Genomic DNA, 23,679 nt, shown 5'->3' with positions numbered 1-23,679 from the left:
ATGAGTCTTTTTTCTGTTCTTCACACATGCACTCCATCTCCTATCCAAATACCTTTACACTATCCTTCCTTCTGCCTGGAATGCATTCCCTTTTTACTTTTGTGCTACTGACTCCCTCCTTTCCTTTAAGATGCAGCTTGGGGTACCATCTCTAAAACTGATATTATCCTTTCTCTCAAATTATCTTGTATTTAACTATTTCACATATATTTGTACATATTATAGTGTGGTGTATATATTTTTATATTTACTTGTCATCTCTTCCACTAGAATTAAAGTTTATTGAGAGTACAGCTAAAACAGTGTCAGGCATATGAATCACTTCATATAAACTTATTGATTAATTTGGGGAACAACGGGAAGACTTCATTAACAAATACAGAATGAAGAAAGTAGGACCAGAAGAAAAAAAATAGAATACACATGATATGATTAAGGTAATGTAAACAAACATAAAAGATAATAGAACTGATATTAATTGTAATAATTATAACTCATTTTAGTGACTATCAGTAAATGATAAAAACAAAGAAAAAACTCCAAAACCTTTGTAGTCTATATAAACTCAGTGTCTTAATCCCAGTTCCCACTCACATTAACATGTCAGATTACATATTCCCCAAGGGTTCTGGAGGTATCTTTGAGGGGTTTTTTTTTATGTTGGGGCTCCCATTACAGTAATTCTTCATGAGTGTTGTCACCTGGTTGTCCCAGTTTCATTTAAACAATTCACATCAATTAGCTGCTATGAAGGAAAATTTACTGAGGAGATATATCAAGAACTAAAGTATAAACATTTATTTCCAATATCTATGGCCATATTCCACTCTGTATTACCTCAGTCCTTACTAGAATGGGTTCATATTTAAAGTAGGCATTTCAAAGCATTTTCTCCCTTCCCACCACCAAATTTACTTTTGAATATTGCATAGCCAACAGATGAAGTTTCTCTCTCATGACTGCATTCGCTGAATCAAGGAGGTTGCTAGATGCTTTCCTCTTCACTGGGCTCAGCTGCCAGCAAATTCTGGCATGGAGTCATCAGTAGATCTCTGGCAGCTCATTCTTCCAACATTTTGAAGATCATAAGGATGAAGCCTAGTTTTTTTTTCATCTTCAGCACTCTTTTTTTTATCTTTATCCGCAACGACAGGAATAGAAGTAACCACAAGTTTATCTTTTCATGGCTTCATATCTACTTGAGTGGAGAAAATAGGCTGCTGGAGTTAGTCTCTTCTCCTTATTCAGAAGCTTAGAGCTTTCAAACATAACAATTTCTCACTGAAAGATAGCCAAGCAAAAAACAGCATCCAATGGTGGTTAGTACCTTTTTAATTGCATACACAGTTCTGGCTCTGCAGTGAATCAAAAGTCCATTTCTTCATTATGTGGTTAGTCTATCAAAACCATATGGACAAACTCTAAAGTAGAGAGCACACTATATAGCACTCTATTAGGAGTTGGTTCACCCAGCTTCTCCATGTAGTTTGGAGGTAAGCAGAGCATGCTGGGCATGTTCTAGTGACAGAGCTCTTTCTAGTCAGTTACCTATTACCCTTTTTTTTTTTTAAAGAAAGTAATTGGTTCAAATTAGAATCATGTGGGAAAGCAATTCTGTAAGATTAGTGGTGGGTGCTTTTTTAATGGGGGGGATGGCTTTCTTTTTTGTCCATCTTGAGAAGATCAGAAGTTTTGATTTCTTTCAAGACAGTGAGTCAATGAATTAGCATTCATTAAATGTCTACACAATGCCAAGATAAATTGGAGATGATATCAGACTGAAGGCACTAAGATAAAGGAAGACTGGGAAAGGTTCCTTGAAGGGTGCAGGATTAGGTGAGATTGGGAAGAAGCCTGGAAAACAGAAGTAGAGGAGGCATGGATGATGACTATCCCTAAAAAGTCACATCAGAATGTGTTTCTGTTGAGAGATAGTGTGGTACAGTGTACAAGGTACTAGATTTAAAGTGAAAGTACCTGACTTTTAATCTTTGCTCTCCAATTTATTAACCAGGTGACATTCGGCAAAATTTGTCATCTTTTTCAATCTCAGTTTCCTTATCCGCCAAATGAAGAAATTGTACTCAATGCCCCATTTCAGTCTTTATAAATCACTGGCTTCTACATTGGGACAAGTGGCAAAATGAACACATCTTTATTTTTATTAATTTATAATGAATCTACAAATAGATATAATTCCCAGAGAAGAAGGAGAGAGGGACAAGAGGAATGCTTGCAAGGTCACTTGACCCAGTAATTTTCCAGAAGGAAGGATTTGTTCATTTGGCTCTTTCATTAAAAGGAAATGCGTGGTTTTTATGGGTGACAGCTCAGGGGCAGTTTGCTTGATTTACTTCTTCAATATTCCAAAATCTACAAAGCACTTAAGAGGCAGCCATTTATCTGGGTACTTTAATTATTAAAAAAAAAATAGACTCATTTGTTTCAGCCACCAACTTGATCCTATTTCTGAACTAAGGCATGTTGTCCTCACCTTAAGATTTCTCAGCTGCTCAGCTTAGCGGGTAGGTGGTACATTGCCAAAGAGTTTTTGGCCCTCCTTGTTTTTCAGAAAGCTGGCTGAATAGAGCCAGGGAGAAACTCTGAATCCCTAGTGCCCTCTGCAGTAAGCATGTACTCTTGGTACCAATATTTTTAGCCTCTCAAGAAAAATAGTCAGAGGTTCAGAGCCGGCAACTTGATTTTATTTGTTCAAGTACACTCCATGTAGGTACAAAGCCTTCCCATTTTTGCTGCTCCTAGCAAGCACACATCCTTGCCTAAAAGGAGACAAAGCATCCAATCCACATGAGGTCTATACAGATAGATATTTCAGGGCTTTGAATGCCTCTCCTCTAGAGCCTGAGCTCTTCTCACAGTTCTTTTAGTTCCTTACTATCTTTTGCACACAGGGATGAGATACCTTTTTCTTCTTTTGTTCAATAGTCATTTATCCTTGAAAGAAAAATGAAATTGTCAAATAGCTTTGATATTGTCTTGAAGGACTTTATAAATGTGAAAGGTAATAATTTCTCACATTAAACTAAGTCTATGCTAGAGAAGCCAACTTCTTGAAGCTGAGGTTGAGAACAGCCAAAAAGGAGGCATCTCTGCTTCTTTCGGTCCCATGACCAAGGCAAGAGATTTGAATTGGGGAATATTCCTAGCTGACAGTGAAATGCAACAGTAAGGTTTATCTCAAAGGAAAAGAGTCAAGAAAAGAAACCCAGATGGATGTTGTCTTAGATAATCCTGGAGGTTTCTCTAACTCTCAAATTCTATGAGCAGGAAAAGAGTTAAAGATGAAATGAGTAAGAAAGATTCTGGCTAAAACCACTGGAAGCAAGAAAATAAATATTACAGATTTGCAGATGAGGTAAGAAGAGCAAAGGGAAGTTGGAAAGGCTGGTTGCGGAGAGGCAACTGACTATGCCTCATCTGCTTTTTTTTTTTAAGATCTTAAGAAATCAGTAGGGATAAAGGAAGATGAGTATAGGAGGAAGTTTGAGAGTTGGGGAATGGGGGGGGGAGGGAGACAGGAAGACTTTAAAAAATGAGGCCATGCAAAAGGAATAGTAGTCTTGCATAAATTTTCTTTTTTCAGGATCAAAAACAATATACACACACACACACACACTCATATATATAATGTGTGTGTGAGAGAGAGAGAAACAGAGAGAGACAGAGACAGACAAGGAGAGAGAGAGAGACAGAGAGAAAGACAGAAACAAAGAGAGATAGAGGGAGAGAAGCAGAAAGAGGGGGGGACAGAGAGAAGGAGAGGAGAGAGAACTTGGGGTGTTTGTATGTGCATATACATGTGTGTACATATACAAACACATACACATATGAGCACCTCTTTTTTGTTTTTTTTCTCCAAATAATACTATATTGTATTTTTATATGATTTAAGGCCCTCCTCTCCAGTATAAGATGTACTTGGAAACCATTCCTATGTGTTGTTTTCTAACATTAATATGAATCTAACAAATCCTTCCTTTCTCCCTATTTCCTACCTGTCCAGAGAAAGAAGTCCAATTTGGAAGTTGTGGTTCTCTGACAGGGCTATTAAATCAATGGGACAGGAGTAAATGCATAAGCTGGTAGTCAGAAAAATGAGGGCAAAGCAACAAAAACAATTGTATTTATGAAGAGCTAAGAAAAAAATATATAGAACTGAAGTTCCTTTCTTTACTGTAAAGGGCCAGAACTCTGGAGAAGTATATTTGAAACAAGGTGTTAACTCAGTGGAATTGATGAGATGTTGGTTTTCTAGTTCATATATATACTAAGTACTTACTATGGTGATGTAATGTTTCTCTAGTTCACACATATTCAGTATGCTATAATGATGTAATTGTACTAAAGTATATAAGATCTGAGAAGGACTGGAAATGAGACATTCTATCTTTGACCAGCTTCATAGTGGCTGTCTTGCCTTCATCACTTCTTCACTAAGACCTGGGCTGATCCCAAGGACTTCCAGAAAGTTAGCCCGAACATTATACTTTACAGTCAACTTTATTAATGGGACTTAACAGTCATATGGATGTTATAAAACAGTGATTGATTTGTGATTAATTTATACTTTAAAGAACAACTTGATATAATAGAAAATATATGGAGAGATTAGGTTCAGACACTTACTAGCTGTGTAACTCTGAGCAAATCAGTTAACCTCTCTTACCTCACTTTCTCCATCTGTTAAATGGGGGATACTAATAATAGCCCCTACCTCCCAGGTCTGTTGTAAAGATCAAATAAGATAATATTTATAAAATGTTTAATATAGTATCTGTCAGATAGTTGATGCTAATAAATGTTCCCTTCTCTAGTATATAGATACTAGCTAGTATTATAAAAATAAATTATAGATGCACTTAAATTTGAATATCATATGTGTTTGATGTCCTGAGAGTGCATTGGAATGCAGTAAGAAGCCATAGGTAATATTGAGAAGATGTGGGGTTCCCCTGCTCCCCTACTTCTACCTGCACCCCTTTAGAATATAAATTGCTCTATCAGACTGAGGTGAGGTTTATACTCTCTAAAATCACATCCTTAGTAATGAGTGGGAAAGAATTAAGCAAAGGAATTTTAATTACATTTAAATATATAGAAAGAAAGAAATTAATTGAGATACATATGTAAGATCAGAAGTAAAAATTAATTTGCAGTTTAAAGAAGCTCAGAAAAATTTGTCTCCTAAATTCCTCATGGAGAAGTAAGTAAAGGGCCTGAATATTTGTTATATGTATCTGCTGACAAAATTTCTTGGAAAGGAACTAGCAAAAACAATGATCATTAAAGTGCACAGTGCTTTGACTGAAAATTTTGTCTTTAAAAAAAGAGTTTGAGAAGGTATCTAGAGGAAAAAAATAGTCATATAATCAAATGATATAATGTCTCGAGAGCAGTTTGAAAATTTTAAAACACTAAATGGCAGCTACTATATTATTACTGCATTAAGCTATATTAAGAATTGAAAATACCAGATTAATCAGCAAAAATGAATTTCTAAGAGAGGACAGTATAGAGAAGAAAATCCAACTCAGCCTTTAGTCCTGATGCTAGGCCGAACCAAAAGCCTGCTTTGCATGGGGAGCAAGAACTCAGCATCTTCTCTGTTGCTAAAGGTCTCCAAGAGCCCCAAACCTCCAAAACAACCACAAATTGAGGATTAGATTTACTGGATGCTTTGATTCCCAGAAGGGCTTTACCAATATTGACTCGTTAATATCTCTAAAGAATAGTCAGTGTCATGGGGGACTTGAAGTCTATTATTATGCAATGTGAGGAAACAGATCCTGGACCCATAAAAGGGGAGTAGATTGGGGGAAGGAATCACCACACCCATTTCCTATTCTGTATTCCGGCATGTTATTTATTAGGTTCCCCATTCTCACATTGTTTGGCTCGATAAACCTCCATCATGACTAAGCCTCCATTATGGGGTCCAGGGACAATTATGCTTTTAGTTCAGGTCAAAGTTAATTTCTAGCATTTCCTTAAAAATAAAAAAGGGGTGGGGGTGATGGTAAAGAGTATTCAGTACACAATAAAAATCAGATATGAAGCAGGAAAGTTTGAATATAAAAGGCTTACAATGTGCATTAACAGAACTACTAAAATAGGATTCAGTAATTTAACTTATAATTACTGATACAATCTGCTGGGAGGTTAAAACTTAAACCCCATTAGAACATACAGCTGTTTGCAGAACTGCTAATTAGACATTTTACATTTATTTTTCCTTGACTCTTCCACTTTCAAAACAATTCAAAGAACTTTTCTACTAGTAAAAACAAATAAACACGGTCCAGTGAGGTTTAGGTGACTTCACTTGTCAGGGTTATACTGTCCAATTCAGAAGCTTCCCTAGCTACCAGCACTTCAATCATTAGATCCAGGACCTTCAGAAGTCTAGAATTCATGAGAACACCTCAAAACTTGGACATATCCAGCCTTATACTAATGGAAATAAAACACAAAGCAGAAAAGATAGCCCAGGCTTCAGGTCCAGGTTCAAGTAATTGAATCCATTCTATGAGGGAAAAGGGATGGGATGATGAAGGACTGGGCAAGGGAGGCAGCATCCTCACTTTCTTCACAGGGAGTCTAAAGAGAATATAATATCTGCCATACTATAGATTTCAAGCAAGAAAAAAACCCACTGGAAGCTCTCTTTCCTTTTAAATGATTGAGAATCCTACCCCCATGTCACTGTCACTGGGAAGATGATGATCAGGGGACCACTCAGAATTTTATGCAACATTTGAAAGTTACAGGTCAAGCAGCCAGGAAATTTGCCATCTCCCAAGATGCAAATAATGAGTCAACAGTTTCCTGGAATCCCTGGAAATTTCCAGGACATATCCTAAAGACCCATCCATCTATTCTCCACTCCAGTTTAAACCAGGGAAGGGAAGGAACAAAGATTCCCCACTATTTGGCATTTTAAATCCTTCTCAAATATACATCCATTTTAAATGTGGAAAGCCACATTTACAGGACATTACTGCCTTTCATTTTCTCTTTGTTTCCCATTGCTCTTCTACTTATGTGAAATGTTATCCCTTGTTTCCATGTCTTCACACAAGTTGTCCTCTATGTCTGAAAGATATTCCCTCCATGCATCCTTTAAAAATTCTAGCTCGTTCCAAGGTTCAGCTCAAACACTGTCTCCAGTCTGAGATCTTTTGTTGGTACCCCAGTTATTAATACCCTACTCCACATTGCTTTGTCTTTACTTACTATATGTATTTTATCTGCAGTTTATTTTGCCTCAATAGAACATCAACTCCTTGAGGCAGGGACCAGGTCAGTTTATATCTTTTACCCTGCATAAGCACATTGCTTAATTCAGTAATGTTTCATAATTACTTATGAAATGAATGAATAATGGAAAGATGAACTACTCAAGAAGATGAGAACAGTATTATGACTTGGAAAAAGGGGCTAGGGTTGGGGAAGAAGGTCCAAGGCTCTGGCTTTTAGACCACAGAATAGACTTAAGACCAAAATATAGGAGGCCTTGTTTTTCAGGAAATATTTTACTTATCATTTGGTTTTCTGTGTGAAGAAAAGGAATATAAAATTAAAGTTGAAGCTTGTTAAGACAGCATGTGCCAATTATAAGACAAAATTGCAACACTATATCTTATTTAATTGTTATTAGATTTTATTGCAGAATGTTAAACTGTTAATATGCACATAAATCTGCTTTAAGCTCTCTGAGAAATATCTATATTATGGCATATTGTTTAAAAAATGAAAGCAGTAGAAGGAAAAAGGAACCCAGAACATGTATTATTAATTTCCCAGCAAACAAGTAAAACTGTGTGATTTATTCTCAGATATTTTGCAACTTGGTAAAAATAAAAGAATGCTTGGGAATTCTGATCTTTCACAAAGGAAAATACTTGGATTCTAGGCAAAGTACTTACTACAGGATGACCTATTTAGAAAAGCTCTTGCTGGTAAGAGACCATGTGGCATAATGGGATAAGGAGCAGATCTTCTTTTCCTCCTCCTTCTCCTCCTCCTCCTCCTCCTCCTCCTCTTCCTCCTCCTCCTCCTCCTCTTCCTCCTCCTTCTCCTCCTCCTTCTTCTCCTTCTCCTTCTCCTTCTTCTTCTCCTTCTCCTCCTCCTCCTCCTTCTCCTCCTTCTCCTCCTCCTCTTCCTCCTCCTCCTCCTCCTCCTCCTCTTCCTCCTCCTTCTCCTCCTCCTTCTTCTCCTTCTCCTTCTCCTTCTTCTTCTCCTTCTCCTCCTCCTCCTCCTTCTCCTCTTCCTCCTCCTCCTTTTTGTTCTTGCTATTGTTCTTTTTCTTGTCCTTCTTCTTCCTTTTCTTCTTCTTCTTTGTTGTTCTTCTCTATCCACTGTGCCACCTAGCTGCCTCTAGGAGAAATTTTGAACCAGAAAAATGGCAGGTTCAAGTCCTGGCAATGCCATATACTACTTGACTATGAACAATTCAGCCAAGTGCTTAGTGTTCCCAGGCAACTCTACAAGAAGATAAAATTTGAGGAGATTTCCAACTTTCATTGACAGGAGAGAATGTTCTTACTTAGAAGCCCCATAAGGAAAAGAAATTATAGATTTAGTATATATGCCATTTAACTAGTAGTAGAAGTAAGGCGAGAGTTTATCCTGTGTCTAGATCTGTTTCAAATGAACAATCCATATGCGACATTGGTTTCCACAATCAGACATTAAGGCTGAGTTAGGAAGGATATAAACTTCCCAGTTACTATCAAAGATACCATCATTATTCCAGGCATCCAGGCTTGCAGCTAGGTTTCATTATCAATACCCCCTCCTTTTCTTTCGCCCCTAAAATTCAATCATTTGTAAAGTCATTGTTTCAAAGTCATATTTTGAAAATCTATCTGAACACTTCTCTTTTTCTCATCTGACACTGCCATCACCCTGGTGCAAACCTTCACCATCTGATGGACTACTGTAATAGCTTGCTAAATGGTCTTCATGACTGAAGTCTCTCCCCATTCCAATCCAATTTCCTATAAACTGACAAATACATTTAAAATCCTCTGTGGGGCCTTTGAAGTCCATCATAACCTTTTCTTTTCTTTTTTTTTTTAAATCCATCCAGTCTTCTTAAACCTTACATAGTTCAATACATTCTGTGATACAGAGATAGAGCTCTCTGCTGTTCCTCAAACAAGACAATTCCATCTTTTTTTACTGCCTGTCCCCCATTATCTAGAATATTTTCTCCCCTCATCTCTGGATTTCTTCAAACTATCTTAAGCAAAGATCTACCTTGTATAAGATGTCTTTTCAAATCCTTCTCAATCTTAGTGCCTTCCCATTTTTTAGTCATGAGTAGTCAACATTCTCCAATCATGGTAATGTGGAGTAGCCCTGAAGAGCTGGTTTTCTCCAATTTACCCTATTTCTTTTCTATGCATAGTTGTTTGCATATTACCTCTCCCCTTATACTGTCAGCTGCTTGAGAGCCAGGACATTTTTGATTCCTTTCTTTGTATCCCCATCATTTAGCACAATGCCTGTTAGGTAATACTACTTAATAACTTTTTCTTGATGAACTGATTGATTGATGTGTTCCTCTAATTATGGAACAAATCTGAGAACAAATAGATTAGGATCATCCATGAATTAAGGAGGAATGAGGGGGAAAAGAATGACTGACCTCCAAATTGGGTCCACTATCATTTAATGGTAGAATGGGAGAAAAGATAAAGTGCTATATATGGTGTTAGGAAGCCCTGAGTTCAAATGCTGCCTCTGGCACCACTTGCACGAACACAGAGAAGCTGATGAGCTCCTCTGAACCTCAGCTTCCTCATCTGTAAAATGTGAATACTGCTAGTATCTACCTCCCTGGGTTATTGTGAGGCTCGAACTAGATAATACGTGCAACATAATTTGTAAACTTTGAAGGACTATGTAAATGTTCTATTACTTTTCTGAATTTTAAGTCTTAATGGGGATTCTACCAGCTCTTCAGGGCTACTCCACATTACCATGATTGGAGAATGTTGACTACTCATGACTAAAAAATGATGTACCACTTTAATGTATTTGGAAGTGAACTTCAAGGAAAGAGAATGTTCCTGTTCATGAAGAAAGGAGCCACCAATGGGATCACAAATGTAGCTTAAAGTAATGGGGAGACCCTTACATTCTCTGAATAACAGTAGGAATGTGTATGATTGTAATGCTGGAGAAACTGAGGCAAGATAGAAATTAGAGAGTTTTTTTTAATATTTTATTAATTGGAGAGTTTAATTGACTGGACAGGACTCTCATCTCAAAGTATCCAGTAATGAACGGAGGAATTATAAACACTTTTATAGCTTTTCAGACAAAGTAAAGAAGAAGAGAGGGAAAAGTTAGAAGCGCTTGGGTTCTGTCAGGATGGGGGGGGGGGGAGAAGCTGTAAATTCTTACTAAAAGCCAGATTCAGAATGTTTGAATAACAGAAGTAAAGATGTCAGTGAAATATCCGAGATAGTCTTATCTTTTGGAATATTTTAGAGGGACAGTGTCATAAATTCTTGAGGGCAGAAGGAGCTAGGAGCCAGAAAGTCTGATCTGCTCCTCATCTCCCATTGACAATTTATAATCTTAGAGCAAATGGTCCTCAGTCTTAATGAACCAGGGGGATTTTATGACTTAAGGGACTGAGTCAGAATAGTTAAAGAAACTGAGATAGAACAATTCAGGGAAACTCAGTCAGGACAATAAGGGAAACTAGGGCAGGGAAACTGAGGTAGAACAGTTCAAGGAGACTGTGGCATAACATGATAACAAAAATTGCTCATTATTCCTCTGATCCTTCCTCCCCTGTTCCTTCCTAAAATCTCAGTGGAGTTGTACTTCCATGACAATAACCATAATTGATATGAGTACTGTGGAGTGTTTTCTACTTTTGCGAATAGGTGTTCCACAGAAGCTCAACATATAGACACATTCCCTGGCACCTTCTTTTGAATCATGTTCTTCCTATTATTCCTTTCTGTTCTCTCTCTCTCTCTCTCTCTCTCTCTCTCTCTCTCTCTCTCTCTCTCTCTCTCTCTCTCTTTACTGGTTCATTATCTGTATCCCTCTTCTTAAATCTAAGTATTCCTCAAAGATCCTTCTTGGGCTCTCTACTCTTCTCAATCTATATTTTCTCCCTTGGTATCTCATTAGTTCCCATAGGTTCAATTATTATCATGGTGTATAAGATTCTACAATCTATAGTGCCAGCTTTAATCCCCTTTGGTTTCTAGTCTCATATCACAATTTGCCTGATAGATTTGACTAGCAGAGTGGCCAGTTGGCATCTCAAAATCAAGTAGTAAAAAAACAGAACTTAATATCTTTCTATACACATTTCCTCTCCTTTTTTCAGCTTCTTCTTTTCTATTGTCTTCCTCAGATTGTCTCCCCCGCTTTTCCCCCAATCACATGTAAATTCCTTGAGGGCAAAGATTGCCTTTCTTTTTCTTACTTGTTTCCCAAGTTAGCACAATGCCTGGCTCTTAAATTTTTATTGATTGTTAATTACTCCCCTCCTCCAAGCTTTCTTTTCTCTATTGCTATTTTATTGCTTCCAATCACTCATTTTTATGAATTGATTCTTTCTTATTTTTATCCCATTTCTTTACCCTCCCTCACATTAACACATTGAACAATTCTTGTCCATTTTATCTCCACAACATCTCTCCAGTCAGCCAACTTCTCACATAATCATTTTCTTAGTTCAGATCCTTTTCACTTCTCCCTGGACTATTGTAGCAATTCCCTAATTTGTCCCCTAATTGTCAATTTCCCTCCTTTCCAATCTATTCTCAACAAGGTTGCTAAAATAGGCTTTAAGGTTCTAGTCTGACAAAGACAATTTTCTGCTCAAGAGCCTTCAGTGGGATCCTTTTGTCTATAGGGTAAAATACAAAACAACTTGGTGTTTTAGGTCATCTATTACCTGAATCCAATCGTATCTGCTTTTGCTGCTCAGAAACCAGGATTTCTATAGCTCCTCTTCCTCTCTCCTCCACATCCATATTTTTCTTTTTTCTTTTTCTTTTTTTTTTTTTCTTAAACTCTCAGGAAGAACAGGAAGTTCTTTCTGAAAGGTGGGCAATGCTGTTTAAAGGACTTGGGAAGAATTTTCCCACCAACTGAAAAAGGCTTCTTTTTTGTCCCTTTTATTTTTTTTTTTTAACCATAATTTATTTTTTATTTAGAATTTTTCCCACAGTATATATGCATGAGTAATTTTTTTTATAATATTATCCCTTGTATTCATTTTTCCAAATTATCCCCCCTCCCTCCACTCCCTCCCCCGATGACAGGCAATCCCATACATTTTACATGTGTTACAATATAACCTAGATACAATATGTGTGTGTGTAAATACCATTTTCTTGTTGCACATAAAGAATTAGATTCCGAAGGTACAAGTAACCTGGGTAGATAGACAGTAGTGCTAACAATTTACATTCACTTCCCAGTGTTCCTTCTCTGGGTGTAGTTATTTCTATCCATCATTGATCAACTGGAAGTGAGTTGGATCTTCTTTATGTTGAAGATATCCACTTCCATCAGAATACCTCTTCATACAGCATTGAAGTGTACAGTGATCTTCTGGTTCTGCTCATTTCACTCAGCATCAGTTGATGTAAGTCTCTCCAAGCCTCTCTGTATTCCTCCTGCTGGTCATTTCTTACAGAGCAATAATATTCCATAACCTTCATATACCATAATTTACCCAACCATTCTCCAATTGATGGACATCCATTCATCTTCCAGTTTCTAGCTACAACAAAAAGAGCTGCTACAAACATTTTGGCACGTACAGGTCCCTTTCCCCTCTTTAGTATTTCTTTGGGATATAAGCCCAATAGCAGCAATGCTGGGTCAAAGGGTATGCACAGTTTGATAACTTTTGGGGCATAGTTCCAAATTGCTCTCCAGAATGGCTGGATTCTTTCATAACTCCACCAACAATGTATCAGTGTCCCAGTTTTCCCACATCCCCTCCAACTTTCATCATTGTTTGTTCTTAAGAGTTAAGAGTTGTCTTAATTTGCATTTCTCTGATCAGTAGTGATTTGGAACACTCTTTCATATGAGTGGATATAGTTTCAATTTCATCATCTGAAAATTGTCTGTTCATATCCTTTGACCATTTATCAATTGGAGAATGGTTTGATTTCTTATAAATTAGGGTCAGTTCTCTATATATTTTGGAAATGAGACCTTTGTCAGAACCTTTACTTTTTTTTTTTTTTTTTTTATATATATATATATATATATATATTTTATAATATTATCCCTTGTATTCATTTTTCCAATTTACCCCCCCCTCCCTCTATTCCCTCCCCCCGACGACAGGCAATACCATACATTTTACATGTGTTACAATATAGTCTAGGTACAATACATGTGTGCGAATATCACTTTCTTGTTGCACAATAAACATTAGAATCCGAAGGTACATGCGACCTGGGCAGACAGATATTAGTGCTAACAATTTTCATTCCCCTCCCAGTGTTTCTTCTCTGGGTGCAGCTACCTCTGTCCATCATTGATCAACTGGAAGTGAGTTGGATCTTCTTTATGTTGAAGATTTCCACTTCCATCAGAATACATCCTCATACAGTATTGTTGTTGAAGTGTACAGTGATCTTCTGGTTCTGCTCATTTCACTCAGCATCAGTTGATTTAAGTCTCTCCAGGCCTCTCTATATTCCTCCTGCTGGTCATTTCTTACCGAGCAATAATATTCCATAACCTTCATATACCACAATTTACCCAACCATTCTCCAACTGATGGACATCCATTCATCCTCCAGTTTCTAGCTACAACAAAAAGAGCTGCCACAAACATTTTGGCACCTATATGTCTCTTTCCGCTCTTTAGTATTTCTTTGGGATATAATCCCAGTAGTAGCGCTGCTGGGTCAAAGGGTATGCACAGTTTGATAACTTTTTGGGCATAATTCCAGATTGCTCTCCAGAATGGCTGGATTCTTTCACAACTCCACCAGCAATGTATTAGTGTCCCAGTTTCCCCACATCCCCTCCAACATTTGTCATTATTTGTTCCTGTCATCTTAGCCAATCTGACAGGTGTGTAGTGGTATCTCAGAGTGGTCTTAATTTGCATTTCTCTGATCAGTAGTGATTTGGAACACTCTTTCATGTGAGTGGATATAGTTTCAATTTCTTCCTCTGAGAATTGTCTGTTCATATCCTTTGACCATTTATCAATTGGAGAATGGTTCGAGAACCTTTACTTTTAAAAATATTTCCCAATTTGTTACTTCCCTTCTAATCTTGTTTGCATTAGTATTGTTTGTACAGAAACTTTTTAGTTTGATGTAATCAAAATCTTCTATTTTGTGATCAATAATGATCTCTAGTTCTCCTCTGGTCATAAATTCCTTCCTCCTCCACAGGTCTGAGAGGTAGACTATCCTCTGTTCCTCTAATCTATTTATGATCTCCCTCTTTATGGCTAAATCATGGACCCATTTTGATCTTATCTTGGTATATGGTGTTGTGTAGATCCATATCTAATTTCTGCCATACTAATTTCCAGTTTTCCCAACAGTTTTTTCCAAATAATGAATTTTTATCCCTAATGTTGGTATCTTTGGGTTTGTCAAAGATTAGATTGCTGTAGATGTACCCTTTTTTGTCCTTTGTATCTAATCTGTTCCACTGATCTACCGTTCTATTTCTTAGCCAATACCAAATGGTTTTGGTGACTGCTGCTATATAATATAGCTTTAGATCAGGTACACTTAGACCATCTTCCTCTGTTTTGTCCCTCTTCTTGATGAAACTGTTGAAGGAAGAAATTTTACTTTCCAAGAAAAATAGCAGTTTGATATCATAGTTCTATTCTAAGACCCTCTTTTCCTCCCCTCCACACTATTTCACTTGGCAATCTCATTAATTCCCTTGCAATGCTGATAATTCTCAAATCTATTTATCTTTCCAAAACTTCAAATCTTGCATCTCCAACTGCTTTTCAGATATCCTGAACTGGATATACAGTAAATGTCTTAAACTCAATATGTCCAAAGTATAATTATCTTTTCTCCTAAACCTGTCTACCACCTTTCTCCCAATCCTTCATCCTGAAGACATAAGTGTTATTCTTGGCTCTTTACTATCTCTCACCCCCACATATTCAGTCTCTACAATATGTCCCCTCTTCTCCTCTGACAATGTTACCACTTTGATACAAATCTCAGTCATTTCATGAATGGACAATTGTAAATCTTCTGGTGGAGCTAACTACCTCAAATCTCTTTTCACTCTAATACATACTCTATTTTAGCCACTAAAGTGATTTTCCTAAACTAAGATGCAACTATGTCATCTGTTGATTCAATAAACTGCAGTGGCTCCCTATTACCTCCAAGATTAAATGCAAAATTCTGTTTGGTATTCAAAAAACCATTATAACATACCTCTTTCCTACCTTTCCTGTCTCTTCTTACATCCTATGCCCCTTCTGATAGTCTTTGATTCAGTGACATGGTTTCTTTTGCTGTTCCACAAACAAAACATTCCATCTTTAGTCTCCAGGAAATTTCTCTGGCTGTCCTCCATGATTAGAAATATTTTCCCTCCTCATCTCTGCCTACTGGATTCCCTGACTTCTTTTGGATCTCCTTAACTTCCATCTTCTCTGAGAAGACTTTCTCAATTCTAGAGCTTCTCTCGTTCTCTTGTTCTCTCTCTCTCTCTCTCTCTCAATTATTTCTAATTTATCCTATATGTAGCTTACCTGTTCATATGTGTTTGCTTGTTATCTTCCCCAATCAGAATGTGAGTTTCTTGAGAATAGGAATGGTCTTTTGCCTCTTTGCATCCCTAGACCTCAGCATAGTATCTGGTACCTTGTAGGTGCCTAATTATAGTAAATGTTTACTGACTGTCTGATTTTTGGAAGAATGCTCTGGAGCAGTGCCCCCCAAACTTTTTAAATAGGGGCCAGTTCACTGTCTCTCAGACTGTTGGAGGGCCGGACTATAGTAAAAACAAAAACTCACACTCTGTCTCCGCCCCTCAGCCCATTGGCCATAACCTGGCAGGCCGCATAAACATCCTCAGCAGGCCGCATCTGGCCCGAGGGCTGTAGTTTGAGAACCCCTGCTCTGGAGTTTTTGACTAGGCAAAACAGATGGCCTATCTGTGAGATTAATCAGAACCAAAAAGTATCTGGGTAAAATACAGTAATAATAGTGATAGCTAAATGATTTTCATAAAACACATGTCTATGTTATCCCCTGTAACATTTATATAACACTTTAAGATGTGCAAAGCACTATATAAACATATATACATATAAATTTTACATATAAAACATAAAATTATATATATATATATAATTTAGTCCTCACAATAACCTTGTAAAGTACATTTAATTATCATTCTTCATTTTATAGACAAGGATATTGATTCTAAAAGAGGTTAAGTGACCTGCCCAGAATCACACAGCCAGTAAGTAATTGATGTAAAATGTGATACCAGGTCTTCACTCCAACTCTGGAAATGGAAATATTGGAAATATTAAACCAAAAAATAGTGGGGCAAGAATCAGATTAAAATGTAACTAAAACATAACTAACAACATAAATAAACATTCAATACAATCCAAATAATGTTAATTTGTGATTTTCTAAGTATATATACAGCCTGTACTGATCTGTTTCTACTTGAGGTTGATACCATTTCATTATGACATTTAATTGTGTCTATGAATAACACCTGAGGCAAGAAACATCAAGACCTCAATGGAGATGGCATGACCAAGAGCTACATAAGGAAATAAAGGTTGTAAGGAGGAAAACATAGACACAGCCTCAACCCTTTGCTGGAATCATCAATTATAAAGCCATATACATATGTGTTTTGGCTGTATGCTTCTCCTGTCAACACACAATGACTCTTGGAGAAGCTGAGTTCGAAAGGTATTCTGGAGGGTGGGAGTGAGAGGAAAAGGGACAAACCTTGGACTCATTTCAGTATGTGTTTTGTTTCTTTAATTACTATTTTTGCCCACAATTAAATGTTTTATTGTCTCAATGCTGCTTCCTTTACTGGGTTTGTTAGCATGACAGGCTAGAGGCCAACACTGATAACTTACCATTAGAAGTTCCCACAATTCAATACTCAGTAAGGGAAGGGATTTAAGCTCACATTTCTCTCCTGTATATATTCTAAATTACAGCCAAATGGGCTATATTTGGCATGACATCTCCAGCCTCCATATATTTATACAAGCTGTCTGGATTCCCTAATGTATTACTCTGAGAATTTTTATCTTTCCTCATGACTTTTCCTTAGGTACCACCTCCTATGAGAAGTTTTTCTTCATCCTTCCAATTGTTAATTCTCTTTCATTAAATTCTCTTGCATTTACTTATCTGAGTATAATCTGTTCCATCCTAGTAGATTCTAAAGTTTTTGAAGGCAGGGTCCATTTTTTTCCCTTCAAATTTAGGGTCTAGCATAGTCCCTTGCACATAGCCCCTACTTAACAGCTATTTGTGGAAATGAAGTGATGCTTCTATTCAGTATAATGTAACTGGAACATTTACTCTTATGCACACATTCCTAAATAAATTTCTACACAATAGTTCCTAAAACTTTTCCATATTTCTTGTTTCCCTCATTATTGTCATTCTGACTGAGTATATTGAGGAAAAAAAAAAATCAGGATCTCACCCTGAAGGTTAACAGTTTATTCCCTCTAGCTACAGAATAGAGTCTTCTTTCTAACTCCTCCCTCTCCCCACATTCCATCCTATGGTCAAATAAGTTAGAATCTTTGTGTAAAATCCAGCTTCACAAGATTTGATATGAAATGAGATTTATTTAAGAACATTTAAAAACTGATCAAAACTCTCATTAAAATACTCGTACATATGGTACATTTCTCATTAGATATTTTCCATGTCAATCAAGAGAGAATAATCTCACAATTTATTTTGTTCTGTTCCAAATTAGCCCCAAGGCTATTTAAATGCATCACAAAACCAAATCTGCCTGACTGACAGAATGGCAGCAGCCCAGAGTACATTCATAATGCATTTTCAGCTCCAGGAAAAGACAGTAGAGACTCAATGACAGAAAGGTTCATGCTTTTCTTGTAACATTCTCAGGAGGTCACTGCAGTAGTCAGGGGGAGGGGGAAGTAAAAGAAGGAGACAAGTTAGTTAGGTGGAACAACCAAAATGACCATAGTCCAAATGCCACATTTATGCATAGATACTCTTTATATGATTTTCCATATGAATGAATAAACTATCCAATTGGAACACCATCAAAGACAAAATCATATTCAATATGGAAAATTCAACTCAACAATGCATCTTGAGTTTATCACAGCTCCCAAAGTTTAGAATCATACCTAGGTGATAGAGGGGCTAGAATACTGGATTTGGTTTTAGAAAGCCCTGCATTCAAATCCTACCTCACACGTGTAATTTGGTATTCTGAAGAATTAATTTAATCTTGCTCCATCTCAGTTTTCCCACCTGTAAAATGGGAGTGATATTAGCACCTACCTTACAAGGTTCTTATGAGGATCAAATGAGCTAATATATATAAAAGTACTTTGCAAACCTTAAAACACTTTCTAAATAACAGCTCATTATTTTTATCATTATTAGCATCATCATCATCAATTATACAATTGGGAAGGATTCAGAAACTATCCCCTCCAGTACCTTTACCTATTACAGAAATATTGACTAAAACACCATGAACAAGTATCTACTGCCTTCCTATTGCTTCTAAAATAAAATATAAAATCCTCAAGCTGGAATTTAAAACCTTCTACAATTTGGCTCCAATTTTCCTCTTTTATTTCATATTATCTTCCACATACTCAATTCTAGTTGAATTATCCTACTGGATATTTCCATGCATGGCGTTATACTTCCCCATTGTTATTATTATTGATATCTTTTATTAATCTTCATTTCTGAATACCTCTCTTATATTATTACAAGGTTTGAAAGGAAAAAAAAAAGAAATTCAATGATACTAACAAAGACGATATATACAAATATATAATACTATGTATATACAATAGCCCATATCCACAATATTTTTCCAATATCTCTCCAGGATCAAGTTTTACTGTTATAATTATGTGACATTTTGTTTCACTCCCCCCTTTCTACATTGTAGTTAATGTGTTTTTTTGGAGGCAGGAGCAAGGGATCGAGCTCTGAGCTTAGACTCAGAAAACCCTGAATTTAAATCCACATTCTGATACTTCCTAGCTAGTGTAACACTAGACAAGTTATATAATTTGTTTGACTCAGTTTTCCTTAGCTATACAATGGGGATAATAACATCACCTACTTCCTAGAGTTATTGTGAGGATCAAATGAAATATTTGTAAAGAATTTAGTATGAAGATGCCTGGCATATAGTAGGTACATAGTAGGTACATAAATAAATGCTTCTTACCTTCTTTCCCGATTAGCCTCATCAGTAAGTACAATACGTCTTCCCATACTTCTCTGTAGTTTTTACATTTGTTGTTTCTTATTGCAGTTGGGCAACTTAGTCAACCAACTGACATTCCATGCTTTTTAGTTAAGCAAAGGACAGAGGACTTCTTGGCTGGGGATGTCAGGGATGTAAAGATGTCTTGGTGGGGATGTTAAACCTAAAAGCATTACAGCCATAGTCTACAATCAAAATCAACTGATAACCTTTGTTCCCTCTTATTTCTAGCTGGCATATCAGTGACAATACCATTTCAAGCAGCATGAATGTTGGAACCTCAGTCATTGGAGTCTTCTTATATCTTTGGGGACTTTACTTGATTCCGAGGAATACTGGATGGAAGGGATTCTTGCAACATTTTGGAGTTTGTTGTGTGGTTGGTTCAATTTCAACTACGTTTTTATATCTTGGCTTGTATTGGTTCCTATCTTCCTCCATAATTTTCTTCCTTCCTTTCTGGATTACTATGACTATCCTACTGTGTTGGTCCAAGCATGTACGCTGTTTTGCTATTCTCTTCTTTCTCTCTTGTGGACTACATGAAGGCAGAAATGCTCTGATTGCTGCAGGAACAGGAATTGTGACATTTGGCCACGTGAAAAATATCTTCCATAACCTGAAAGGACTATTGGAAGGGATAATGTGCAACCTCAGTTTCAAAAGTTTTGCTATCCATTTCCCTCTCTTGAACAAATACATTGAAGCAATTCAGTGGCTTTATAGTCTTGTCACAGATATTGGTCTGCTTGAAGAGATTGTCTCTTGGAATCACACGCTGGCCATGTCTATTCTCACTCCCAGCAAAGCCTTTGAGATTAGGCTAAATGATACCAAAGAAGAAATCCTAAGTGTGATAGACCATGTAACCACTGTCACAGAAGTGGTGTCTTCTCTGGGCCAAGGGCTATTGACCATCACTGGGTTTGCTCTAGTCCTATTCAGCACAGGACGCTTTATGAAACGTTTCTTGGGTCCTCATAGCCATAAATTTGAAAACATCTACATCACCAGATATTTTGTTCAATTTGATGAAAGTGAGAGACATGAAAAAAGGTCCTGTGTCCTTCCACTTAATAAGCAGGAAAGAAAGAAGTACATTATCATTCCTTCCATCTGCTTGGCTTCCAAAGAGAAGAAAAGCCTTGGACTGTTTTTCCTTCCCATACTGACCAATCTCTATGTTTGGGCCATGTTTGCAGCCTTGGATTATGGGTTGTATCAACTCATTTCTTCAATTAACAGACATCTCCAAAACTTGCCAGGAATGGAGGTTCACTTGAAACTGTACAGTGAGGTAAGTGAAGATAATGGGACTATAGATTTAGAACCACAAAGAATCTCAAAGACCAACTAATCCAACTACTTTATTTTACAGAAGAGGAAACTGGAGGGAAGGGAAATAAGTGATTTGCCCAGATGGTAAGAGAGGCAAGATTTGGATCCAGGTCCCCAGACCTTGGTTTTAATGTGCTCTTCATTAAATTACATTTTTACTGCTTTTAGATCCAGGGATGTAGAAAGATATCAAGTAGTGTGAAAACTAAGGATTCTTAAGCTTTGAATTAGTTTTGTGTGACTTAGATCAGGAAATATCTTATTTTCTCAGATTCATCTAGATTGTATCACATTAGACCAGTCACAGCTCCTTTAAATTAGTTTCCCTTAAAAATAAATTACCCATTTTCATTAAAACAAACAAACACACAAGTTTTCAAGTTAGGTCTTTCCAGGGCTTAAGATGATAATTATACCTACCATAGTAAGAAGGCATTTTAATGAATAGATTCATATTAATAATCATAATACATCTCTATAATACATAATAATAATGATTATATCTAGCATTCATGTAGTGTTTTATGGTTTGCAAAGTACTTTATAAATATTTCACAAATTTTATCCTCACGAATCCTGGGAAATAGATGTTATTATCTCCATTGAACAGATGAAGAGATTGAGGGTTAAGGTCCTATCCAGGGCCATATGTCTAATAAGGTCTGAGGTTAAATTTAAATTCAGGGCTTCCAGTCTAAAAGTTCAAGTCACTATTCATTGTTGCTTCGAATGTGACTTATATTACCCTATACCCACAAAAACTGTGAAACAAATACAATTGTCATTTTCTGTGCCATTCTACCTCACAAATTTTTACCTTCCCACTGTCCTGCATATCTAAAATGCACTCCCTCTTTACTTCTGCCTTACATTTCTTCCCTTAGGGCATGACTCAAGAATCATCTTCTGCATGACTTGCTTGATGCTTCAACCACTAGAATCCTCCTTCCTTAAACAACCTTATTTTTAACTACTTTGTATATATTTGACCTTATTCACTTTGTATTTATGGAGCATATATATTTCATATTTCCTTGCTGTCTCCACTCTCAGAATATAAATTCTTTGTGAGTAGAGATTATTTCATTATTTGGACTTATATCTCCAGCATAGGTAGTAGTAGCTTAATAAACACTTGCTAGTTGTAGCAGCTTAATGAATACTTGTTGTTAGCCTACCCTCACTGAAATCCAATTCATTTACATGTCATGCTATCACCTCTCTGATGTCATGGTCCTCTTTGAGAAGGAAAAACTAACAACAACAACCTCTGTTGTTTAATTGATTATTTTCATTTTACAGATAAGGTAACTGAGGCCAAGAGTTTAAGTGACTTCACACAGTTAGTAACTTACAATTTATAAGTGATCAGAAATGTTAAACAAAAATCATTCTTGGGCAAGTCAATAAATCTCTCTGTGCCTCAGCTTCCTCATCTGTAAAATGAAGTGATTGAATAAAGTTAAAGTCCTTTGCAACTCTAGATTTACAATCCTGTAATCCAAAAGGAGAAAATTTAGATGAAATAATGAAAAGTTTATGCCAAAGCCCCTCCAACTTATATTTGTGTCTCTATGATCAGTTTGGAATCAGGTTTGCACTTTTCAAACAGGAGCTGAAATTTTCCTTTCAGATAGCATTTTATTTCTAGTATATTGATGAAAACATTGGATTTGGAGTTAGAGAAAGAAAGAGAAAAAGAGGGAAGAGAGAAGAAAAGGAAGGGGGAAAAAAGCAAAAGAAATATTGAGGGAAGGAGGCAAGAAGGGAAGAAAGGAAAAAAAGAAAAGAAGGGAAGGGAAGAAGAAAGGGAAGAAGGAAGGAAAGGAAGAGGGAACAAAAGTAAGAATAAAAGGAGATGGAAGTTGAAGAGTTAAGAGAGGAGTCTCATATTTGCCAGACCTAATGCAGTTATTTTAAATTCTTTTGAATTTTATTTTGTCATTTGCAAGTTGAAACAGAAGCTCTGTCATTCCTGGAGCTTACTCTAAGAACTTGGAGCCCTGGGGTGCCTTATAATTAACTAATTCCTTGGGCCTGGGAAAGAGAGTGGGGTGCTGTTCAGTGCAATCAGCTTGAAAAAGCTAAGTAAATGAGAGAACAAGCAAAATGTACCTGCTGAGCAGCAAGAAACGAATCTCAAAGGAAGAACTATTTGGATTTAAGCAAGAAGTAGCTAATGCACTTTAAATGCTTGCTATGTAATGTATAAATACAGTTAGGAGCTAACATAGTGGAATCAAAAATGAGAGATAATGTACCATTTCTATTGCTCTTGCCTGCATTTTTTTAGCCCTATGACAAGATTCTTTTATCAGCTTCTAAATTAGTGAAATTCAGGGATGTTTATGAACCCAATAATGTTTTCATTGGTAGTTAATGCTTTCTTTACTTCTAAGTAAATGCAAATACACACACTCACAGACATAGGCACATATACAGAAAGACAGGAACACTTAAACATATATATTCTCATGGATACAAAAAGAAAACAAAAAGCTGGGAGCATGAAGCCTGAAATGTTTCAGTTCTTCAATGCAAGGTGGAGTAAGAAGGCAAGCTATTATAAAGCAGGCCAGAGAATAAACAAGACAGGACAGGGAATGATAGGAAATGGCAAGAAGGGGGAGAATAGAAATAATTGGAAACTACAAGTTTTCCAATGGGCCACAAGCCAGAACTTGTTAAAATTATTTTCATTTTGCCATTTGATTCTTCATAAGTGCTAAATGTCTAAATCTATTATTTCTGTGGTTTGTTCACACATCTATGTGAGCTGAGCAGGTCCTCTTAGATTTTTTCAAATATCTTGGCTAAAGAACATGGATC

General features: G+C 36.7%; 1 protein-coding gene across 2 annotated transcripts in view; it reads left to right on the top strand.

Annotated features, from left to right (window-relative positions):
• The window catches only part of DCSTAMP (dendrocyte expressed seven transmembrane protein), a 44,047-nt gene that overhangs the window by 8,381 nt on the left and 11,987 nt on the right, over window positions 1-23,679 (top strand). For both annotated transcript variants that reach the window (XM_074267221.1, XM_074267212.1), the window contains exon 2: window positions 19,744-20,809. In XM_074267221.1, coding sequence (XP_074123322.1) covers window positions 19,778-20,809 — 1,032 coding nt within the window. In that variant the 5' untranslated portion in view covers window positions 19,744-19,777. The remainder of the gene's footprint in view (window positions 1-19,743; window positions 20,810-23,679) is intronic.

The sequence above is a fragment of the Sminthopsis crassicaudata genome, chromosome 1, assembly GCF_048593235.1.
Source record: "Sminthopsis crassicaudata isolate SCR6 chromosome 1, ASM4859323v1, whole genome shotgun sequence".
NCBI classification, from domain to species: domain Eukaryota; kingdom Metazoa; phylum Chordata; class Mammalia; order Dasyuromorphia; family Dasyuridae; genus Sminthopsis; species Sminthopsis crassicaudata.
This window is presented reverse-complemented; position numbering and strand designations above follow the sequence as displayed.